Here is a 10,653-nt window from a genome sequence, read left to right on the forward strand (position 1 = left end):
TTGAAATCATAGTTCATCAGACTAGGTTTCTCCTAACATTTTATATAGAGAAGAGGGTCGATTCTTATTTTATAAAATCTTATTTTTCCAATAACTCAATCAGAAGTGTCATGAATTTTTTCAAAGTAATCTTTTTATGATTTTCTTAAAGAGGAATAACCAAAAATAACTTATGATAAAAAATTAGGACATAAGCCTTAGATTTGAAATTCATATGTAAACAATACAAACAAAGATTTCGAAGAAATTATTTTAAAAGTGTTGTCAATTTTCTTTTTCAAATTTTTTTGAAAAATTACAAATAAATTAATAATGCAATTGTGAACTAACCTAATACCCCAAACCTAAATGAAATATTGTCCTCAATATGCAGGCCGTAAGGAAAGAGAGAAAAATGTTAGATCACACGTGAAAATGATTGGTTCGGATTCTAGATCGCAGTGGATGCTAAGGATTCTATTGATTCTTTTTTGAAATTTTGTGAGTTTTCTTGTTCTTTGAAAATAATTGTAATTAGGTCTAAAATACACTATTTATTTGAAATCAATAATAATTATAGGCTAACAATGAATTATATCTAATTAGGGGTTTTAGTGTATAATTTATTTATAAAGTCTATGTAATTAGGACTATAGAAACCACTTCCTAGACCCTAATCATGACTCGTCATTAATATGACATTTTAAAACTCTTTTATTTAGATGTATTAATAATCATTTAATTGAATACTCTATAGAATATAGTTTACTCTTAACGTTTAAGATATAGACTAATCATCATCAACATTCAAATATTTAAATATCCTTCAAACCCTCCTCAATTGTCAATCACATTGTTTCATATAAGTTATTGCCTCTTCCCCTTTGTTTGTTTTGCTAAGAAAATGATGTTAATTATGATGTACAAATAGAAAAGGGCATGCCTTTTAAACTACCTAAGATGAACTGTAGGAAGGCTAAAATTGTCATGTCCCAAGTTTCAAAATCCCTCCCCTAATCTGTTACCACCATTTAAACCTTGATCTATAACCTAGGAGTGATTTAGGAATAATCCGCTTACATACATCGACAAAAAAATGTTTTGAACTTAATTAAAAATGTTATTTAAAGCTATTTCTTGGAAACATTCACATAGGACAGCCCAACACACCTTCAATAAAAAATTCATAACTTGTTCATTTTTTATCGAAATTTAATGTAATACCTCATTTTGAAAAGATGATCGAAATATCCATAATATAAAAATGTTAAACGAAAGAAAATATTTGTTTTTCTAGTATAAAAATACCGAACAAAGGTTCTGTAATATGATACAAATTAGGATTTAATAACCCATCGTGTGAATTCTAAAATTTGTACACACTTTAGTTCTTATCGAAAGGTAGAGATTTTAAATTATATATAAGTTATTGAAATGTGAAAACTAAGAAAAATATGAAATATATTTTAATTCACGGCTTGACATGTGAAATATTTTTACAAAAACAGAGGTACATAATGAATTTCCTATAATCCTATTTAGTAGGTAGGACGGTAAAATCTGAAAGAAATATTTCTGTGATTAAAATGGTAAGGGATCAAAGCTACGTCGAAGTTAATTTTCAAAACCTAATCCTCCCAAAAAAATCATAACCAAAGGTAAAGTCTAAGGGTATGTTTGCTAACACTTCTGAAATTTAAAGTTTGTTTTTTGAAATCTAGAATCTGAAATCTTATTATGGAAAAGTTGTTTGTTTATCATTTTTAAAAGATTTTGGTTACAAATAGAATTTTAAAACATAATGGCCATTTTGACAATATTATCCTTTTGTAATTCTAATAAATTATTAACTGAAAAAATAACATATTATGCATAATGAAACCATCCACATATTTAATTTTTATTTCTAACAAATCAAATATCCCAAAAGTATTATTTTCAAATTGAATTCATACTTGAGAAATTATATTCTAACAAAGTAATACTCAAACAATAAACAATCATTCATTTTCTAGTTGAAAAGATATAGGATTTTAGGGTTCGTATAAAAATATAGGATTTTCAAATACGAAACGAAAGAAAGGGAAAAAACTTTGACAACACAGTTGTAGAGGAAAGAGATGTAGAAAAGTTAAAAATAAGGATTTTAGGATTTTGAGGAGGGAATTTTAGGAATAAAAAAATTAGATTTCAAAAGTTTCATCTAGCATCCCTCCATCGTTGGTTCAAAACTTCTGAATTTTAGTTCTAAAGTTTGAAATCTAAACCAAAACAAATGGAAATAAAATTTCTAAAGTCTAAATTTTAAAGGACTACCTCCATTTAGATTTTAGAAGTGTTACCAAACACACACTAAGCAAGGATTGTGACGATATAAAGTAGGTTTTGTTTTCTATTCATTTAAGTTGTCCACTAACAGTAACAACAAAGATGACTTGTTTTTAAATATAATAATTTTTTTTTAATTTAGAAAAATATAAGGTTATGCGTAAGAGTTATAGAATTTCTCCAAGTGGTATCATATCATTTTCACAACCAATGAAAATTTTATAACTTTTCTCATAAAATATGTTAAATGGAATCAACAATATTACAAATCTTCTTTTCTAAGTCAATTAATAACCAAGGTTCTTAAAATGAGAATTCAACGAATTTATTCATTAAATTGGTTTAAAACAACTCTAATAAGCATAAGATAACTTTAAAAAATTCTCCTCAAAACACCATATAACCTTAATCATGGAAGCAAATCAACTTAAGAAATAAAACATAGCAAATCTTCAAAAATGATCTTGATTTCATGTAAAAATCCAGTTTTTTCACACAATCTCTTGGATTACTTTATTTAAAAATTCTTCTACAAGATGGATTCTTAAGAAAATATTTATCGTACAAATCCCCTGAGCAATACTTACACTTATCATGAATCCAACGAAGATGATTGATTGTCAATGCAACTTCCCAATCAACCGACCCAATTTTCCATTCAATATTCTCAATCTATTGATCGATCACCTTAGTTTTCCACTAAACCAGTATCCAACACTAAAAAATCTCGATGGGATAATTTTATCATAAAAGATAACCTTCTACTCATGTTGACTTGGCTAAACATCAATTTGGATGCAATGTAAAAGAACAAGTAGAAACACAAGACTTATTGGTCACGAGTGTTCGATTATTTTCATAAATGCAAGAAATTTCACTTTGATTAGACTCAAATATCTTTAATGAACTGTTGGTCACAAATTCAATTACTTACCAATAAATACTGTGGGTGTTATGCTCAGATGGAATCGAGACACCAAAATGGCTTAAATGAGGAAGTTAAGGTATTTGAGATATCTAAATGTTTAGATTTATCATTATTATTATTTGTACATAAGTAGTATTTATTTGAGGTTTTTTTTTTTTTAACCTTCAAATTGCTAATGCAGTACTTTTGTATCAAGAATTATATAAAGAGAAACCCCTATTTCAATTTGAACATTGTTGGAATATATTGATGTACTAACCAAAATACAGAAGTGCAAATTCTTTACATGCTACCTCCTCTCCTTCTAGTTCAGGGACTCCATGGATCTTGGGGAAGACAATGTTCCAATATTCTAAATTCATGGACTTAGAAAGACCATTTGAAATGAAGGGCGAAAAAGATCGTGTAAATGAGCTTACAAATCTATCTGTTTCAATGTTACTAAAAGAAATGCAGGAAGAAAATAAACTCTTGAATGAAAAAAAAAATGGAAATAAATGAAAGAACATATATTCAAAAGCAAAAAACACTTGCTCTTGATCAAGAAAAACTTCGGGTCAAAGAAAATCAAGAAAAAGAGAAGTTTCGAATCAAACAAATGAAAGAGGATGAGCAAATAATGTTGACAGATATGATTGGAATGCCTCAAATGCCAATAGAATATTATCATCATCGTCAAATGGAAATTCTTGCAAGAGGATGTAATGATTCTTAAAGATTTGCAATTTTTTTTTCTTTCCATTATTGTATTTTTTTTTCTTTTTTTTTTTAGAATTAATTATTTCTAGTAATATTGGTATTAATTATGATGACGTTTGGATAGGACTCCTTAGCTATTTCTAACTCTTGCGGGGAGTTAGAAGTCGTTTGGATAATTTAGATAACCAACTCTTTCGAAGAATTACTCTGCGCAAGAGCAAAAAATTGCTCTTTATGAAAAAGTCGCTAAAACCTACTTCTCAATTTCGCATCTTGCGGAGAGTAATATTTTAACGGCTCATTTTACCGAAATACCCCTAACTGTATTAATTTTCTACGAAATACCCCTAATTTTATCGAAATACCCCGTTTTATTAATTTTCTACGAAAATACCCCCGTTTTAAACACATTATATTAATATCTAATATTTAAAATATTTTATTAATATTTATTATATTATATTATATTAATATTTATAGTTAAAATATCAAAAACAGTATAGTTTGAAGGCATATTATGATACTAAAAAATAAAAACAGTAACTAGTATAATATAAGGGTATTCTGGTATTTTTTCTAGAAATCATGAGAAGTCAGTATGGTTCCCAAACGGACTTCCAGTACTTCACAGAGTTGATTGTCAAACGCCCTTTCTGCACAGAATTACTTTTACAGCTTCTCCACAGAGTACTCCAGCTCCTGCTCTTTGGAACAGTAGTTCTGCTCCTGGTATCCAAACACGCCCTATGCTTTTTAGAATTTTTAATTTTTAGTAATATTTGTATAAGATACAAATTCATATCTGAGTCTAAAAAAATTCGAATAAATAATTTTGGATAATTTTAATTGAATTCTTAATCGAGATTTTAAAAAAATTAAATCCATACCCCAATAAATTGAGTTGGATGAGCCAGATAAATGGATATTATCCGATCCATTTCCAATCCTAATGACTAATTTGAGTTAATTTAATTTTATTCAAATAAAAGGGGAATATGAAATATTTTTTTATTATTTGTTAAAGTAGAATTATATAAAATATTAAGAATAGAGAAGTGTTTGTTGGGCCTCTTGGAGTAGAAACAAAATTTTAGACTAAGTAAAATAACTTTTGTCACTTTTTAACAAATGTTGCTCTTTATATTACCTAGCATTATTGGAGGTGCTCTAACATCCATAAATTCGCAGAATCGTGAAGTTTATGTTACAGCCTAGAAAACACAAGTGATGCTCCACAAAAGTCCTGAGCTGGAAGTGGTACTTTTGTTTAGGTTCTTTAATGTGTAATCATTGAAATATAGATTTGCATCATTCAAAAGGATTAGTGGGTCGTGGCAATTGCAAGCAGCAACATGTGCAGATCTGATATTGGCTGTTGGGAGAGAGAGAAGATGAAAGTGATTTTCGACAGAAGATACCATAGAAAGAGAAATAGCTCCAAAGGTTGAGCATCGCACCCATAACATCTTCAAGTGGGCATATGAACACAGTACAACGCTCACTTTAAGGCAAGCCAGCATGTGATGCTCGTGATGAGTACATGCAAGACAGCTCACTTGAAATCCAACCTTTTGATTTGACAGCATTAAGGCCTATCTAAAATAGTTGCCTTTTCATTAGGCAATGGACAAGTCATTTTTCTAAATTATCTTTCTTAACCCACCTCACTGACTCACCTCACCGACTGGATACTTGCCTACCAATTTGTATATTTTAAATCTTAAGTACCAATGGACCCAGCCATACGTGGGCCTTAACTTCAAGAACCAAATCGAACCCGGAGCTATTCGATATTCAGGGAAATTAGCAGAGAGAAAGAGGCCAGTATGGATCACCTAATGAGCCTGAACTTTAAAACCAACACAGCCCTATAACTATTCCAGCCTTATCAATCCAGGCTCAGAAGTGAATCAGATTTAACTACCAAAACCATGGCCAATCCATTACAAAGACAGTACCCATGTTTAAATCAACATGGAAGAGACATGGGGAAGGGACAAGTACAATGCACTGTTTGATTTCTCCAAGCACCGTCAACAAAATTAATCCCATGGGGTGGACTATGGCCATTGAATCAAGGAATAAGCTGTCTATAATACCCATTGACACATGAATAAAACCTTGAATCCATAAGGCAAACAAGATAACAAAATTGAATAATTTTTTTATTATTTATAACAATTCTGAATAATTATAATAAACATCAATGAATACTTTCCTTTACAATGGTTTAAATAGACTATAGGACACTTTGTCCTTCCATCATACTTATCTGAAATGATAAAACTTTCTCGAAATAGGAAACTTTTAAGGGAAATTTACTAGATAATTACTTAAGTTTTCAAGGACACATCGAAAGTGTTACATGTGTTAACAAAGCTACCATTAGGGGTGTCAATGGATAGCCGAAATCCGAATTCAAATTCGAAAAATCAGATATTATCTGAAATTTTTGGATATCGGATTCGGATGTTATTTAACATTCGAATGAGTTTCAGATATGAATTCAGATGTTACGAAATCCGATTCGATAATATCTGCTCCGATTTAAATATATGTGTTACATATATTCATGTTACACAACAAAACATTTATATCTTCTTGTGTATTCATGTTACAAAACTAAATTTAATTTTCAATGTTTATCTTCTCTCTCAACAAAAACGCAAGAACAAGTGGGTTTTGTTGTTTTGACTATGCGAGCTCTGTAGCCACCCTCTTCTCTCTCTCTCTCTCTCTCTCTCTCTCACACACACACAGTAAAACCCTTTTTTTTCCCTTCAAAATTCATCGGCTTCAACCTCAATCAAAATAATTTTGATTTATTTTTTGAAAATCTATTTCTTCAAGTTGATGTTAGAATTTTTCATCATTTTTTTTTCAAAAATTAAAATTTATTTCATTTTAAGACTCTTTTTTTTTTTTTCATAAAATCAAAGTTTTATTGATGTTAAGACTAAAATAGGTTGAAGATTTTGAAAAAAACAAACGAAAATCGATTTGATTTTTACAAATTGAAAATGATGGTATAGATGAATCTAATTTTTACAGGGTTTTTATCGAATCAAATATTATCAGATATCCGATAAATTTTTCAAATTCAAATTCGGATATAGCACTATCCGATCGGATATCTATCCGTTGACAGCCCTAGCTACCATCTAATGTTGAAAAATCTTCTCAAAGTGTAGCATTATGTCATAGCTTGTCAACACTTAAAACATTTTTAGAATAAACAAAAATGCTTGTAATTATTTGGAAAAAATTCCAACTTTTAAAATTAGCAAAAAATCTAAAGCTCAGTAAAAATCTTTTACCAATTGTGGTCTGTCGACCAATTGGGTTCAATTTTTAAAACATAAATATATTTGCGCCCATGGATGGAGTGCAAATGATACTCACTTCCTTTTTTTTTTTTTTTATTTATATAAATAATGAAAATTTTGTATTGTCAAAATGACACACTATTCATTTTAATTTTGAAAAAAGGTAAATTATCATTTTTGAAGTTAAATTTTTTACCAAAGCGGTAAAATTTTTAAATGAATACTAAATATTTTTTCCTATTCTATAAAATAGTAAATACTTTTCCCTGTTTTAATTTCACCAAAAAAATAATAATAACTACAAAAAAAAAAAAACTTCTATTTTATAAAATAGTAAATTTTTTCTCCACTTTAACAAAAATATTTTAATTCTGAAAACAGTAAATTACCAATTTCAGGAGTAAAATGAATAATGTGCCATTTTGGTAATTTTTCAATTTTTAATGAATGTTTTGGTAAATGACCCGTATAGAGACTCTTCACCTCTCTACACACGATTGTTCTTGATAGACATTCGATATAAACAGAAGTAGATGCGACAATGCACAATGTCAACATGGATGTCCATAGTATAACGGATGAGGACCAAAAGGCAATTCAGTTCATCGAAGATGTCACTGCTAACGCAGATGAAATTCAAAAGCAAGTACTTTCTGAAATTCTCTCCTGCAGCGCCCATGTTGAGTACTTACAACGACATGGGCTTAACGGGCATATCAACCGTGAGACCTTCAAGAAGGTCATACCCATTGTTACCTATGAAGATCTGCAGTTTGATATTAACCGTATAGTCAATGGAGATACTTCAACGATCTTTTGTGCACAACCTATTTCCGAGTTTCTCACTAGGTGAGTTTCCTCCTTAATTGATACTCTCTTTCTCTTATAGACAATCCTTAAAGAAAATAAATTTGAATTTGGTTTTATTTTGATGGTTGTAGTTCCGGAACTTCAGCTGGAGAGAGGAAATTGATGCCAACCATCGAAGAAGAGCACGAAAGAAGATGCTTTTTCTACAGCCTTCTAATGCCTGTGATTAAACAGTATGTTCCTGGCTTGGACAAAGGAAAAGGAATGTACTTCTTGTTTATAAAATCTGAAGCTAAGACACCAGGAGGCCTAATAGCTCAACCAGTCCTAACGAGCTACTATAAGAGCTCTCACTTTAAGAGGACTTGTGATGGCTACACCAACTTCACAAGCCCAATTGAGACCATTCTCTGCTTGGATTCTTACCAAAGCATGTACTCTCAGTTGCTTTGTGGTCTTTGTCAAAACATGGAAGTCGTTCGGATTGGAACAGTTTTCTGTTCTGGTCTCCTTCGAGCAATACGATTCCTTGAAAAACACTGGGCCCTTCTCTGCAACGACATCCGAACGGGAGATATAGATAGTCAAATAACGGATCCAACCGTGAGAGAGGCGATCGCAAAAATACTTAAACCCAATCCGAAGCTCGCTGATCTTATTGAGAAAGAATGTAGTGGGGAGTCATGGCAAGGGATCATAACAAGGATATGGCCCAATGCTAAGTATATCGACAGTATCATAACTGGATCCATGTCACAGTATATACCATCTCTTAACTATTACATCAATGGCCTTCCCCTTGTTTCCTCCTTATATGCCTCTTCAGAGTGTTACTTCGGTCTAAACCTTAACCCTCTTTGCAAACCCAGTGAAGTCTCCTACACAATCCTTCCTACTATGGCCTATTTCGAATTCTTGCCAGTTGGAGACATCAATTCAAACTCCCTACCTAAATCCCTAAATGAGGAGCATCAACAAGAACTTGTTGATCTCGTCAATGTTAAGCTTGGAGAAGTATACGAGCTCGTTGTCACCACTTACGCTGGTAAGGGTTCGTCTATATATTATTTTTAAGTATTTTATAGTACTTTTAATCCTTGAAATTTAATTCTTTGCTCATATAGGACTATATCGATATAGAGTTGGAGATGTGCTTCAAGTAGCTGGATTCAAAAACAACACCCCTCAATTCAGCTTCATGTGCAGAAAGAACGTTGTTCTGAGCATTGATTCTGATAAGACTGATGAGGTTGATCTGCAAAATGCGGTGAAGAAAGCTATGGATCACCATCTCGTGTCATTAGATGCGTATGTGGTGGATTATACAAGTTTTGCGGATACGTCGACCATTCCTGGTCACTATGTTCTATATTGGGAGCTTCACCTCAATGGTACAACCCCAATTCCTCCTTCAGCTTTTGAGGACTGTTGTTTCACAATTGAAGAGTCACTCGATAGTGTATATCGGCAAGGCCGAGTTTCAGACAAATCAATCGGTCCTTTAGAGATAAAAATAGTTGAGACTGGAACTTTTGACAAGCTCATGGACTATGCTATTGGTAGAGGCGCCTCGGTAGAGCAGTACAAGACACCCCGGTGCGTTAAATTTGCTCCCATTGTCAACCTTCTGAATTCCGGGGTTATTTTCAACTATTTCAGTCCTAATTGCCCAAAATGGGTTCCGGGTCATAAGCAATGGTATAACCAAGGCTAAGAGAGAGGAGAGAGAGCACTATCTGTTTCTAAGTTGGTCTTGTTAACAAGAATAAATTAAACCTTTTATGTTAGGACTTTTCATGTTCAATCAGTTTGGGATGGGAATGGAATACAAGTTTCCTTTGGAATCTTTTCGATTCTCATCTTAGTCGTTGGGTCAGTCTTAATTGGATGGAAGTGCTCAACCTATTTGAATTGCCTCGACCCTTTTTTCACCGAATAGTGAAGAGAGTCCAATTGGTAAAAAGGGAATTTTATAAGAAAAATGTAGTTGTCACATAGTTTAGATCTAAAAACCATAGATAACTCCAAAATAGATTGGGTTGGTCCATGAGTAACAGAAATGAGTAAGGGATCAGATTATAGGTTTCGAAAGGTGTATGGCACCAAACTTGCTTGATCGGTCTCTACTACGATACGAAACTATCCTACGATGGACATGCAAATATTAAAAATAATCTAGGATCCAATCATTATCAATTTATACTGGATTTGGTAAATGGATCCTTTAACTAAAAATTTCCAAATATCACGACTCTTTGAATTCCGTACAAAAATGGAAAATTTTGAAAAAACCTTAATTTCATCTCATGTTCTAAAGTTCACGTAGCAATATTCCAATTATAAAAATTCACATATACAAATATTTTTCATATCAACTAAAATAGGAATTCATGAAAACTTTCCAAACTGGAAAGTTATGAATGTGAACTTCTAAATTGGTAATTTATGGAGTTTCTAAACTGAGAATATGCAATTACCCAAAGTAGAGATTTATGAATATATGATGCATTTCTAAATTAGAAATTTATTAAATATGAATTTTTCAAAATATAAAATTACCAATGTAAGACGAGTTTCCAAATT

General features: G+C 31.4%; 1 protein-coding gene across 1 annotated transcript; it reads left to right on the forward strand.

The window, feature by feature from the left end:
• The first annotated feature begins 7,785 nt into the window (after positions 1 to 7,785).
• LOC147387633 (indole-3-acetic acid-amido synthetase GH3.6-like) lies at positions 7,786 to 9,986 on the forward strand. The gene is made up of 3 exons (XM_086421885.1): positions 7,786 to 8,109; positions 8,202 to 9,115; positions 9,195 to 9,986. Exons 1-3 carry the CDS (start codon positions 7,802 to 7,804, stop codon positions 9,782 to 9,784), a joined length of 1,812 nt encoding a protein of 603 aa, XP_086278011.1. The 5' UTR covers positions 7,786 to 7,801; the 3' UTR covers positions 9,785 to 9,986.
• Positions 9,987 to 10,653: the final 667 nt, after the last annotated feature.

Source organism: Akebia trifoliata, chromosome 13 (genome assembly GCF_017979445.1).
Source record: "Akebia trifoliata isolate Shusen 1 chromosome 13, ASM1797944v1, whole genome shotgun sequence".
NCBI lineage: Eukaryota > Viridiplantae > Streptophyta > Magnoliopsida > Ranunculales > Lardizabalaceae > Akebia > Akebia trifoliata.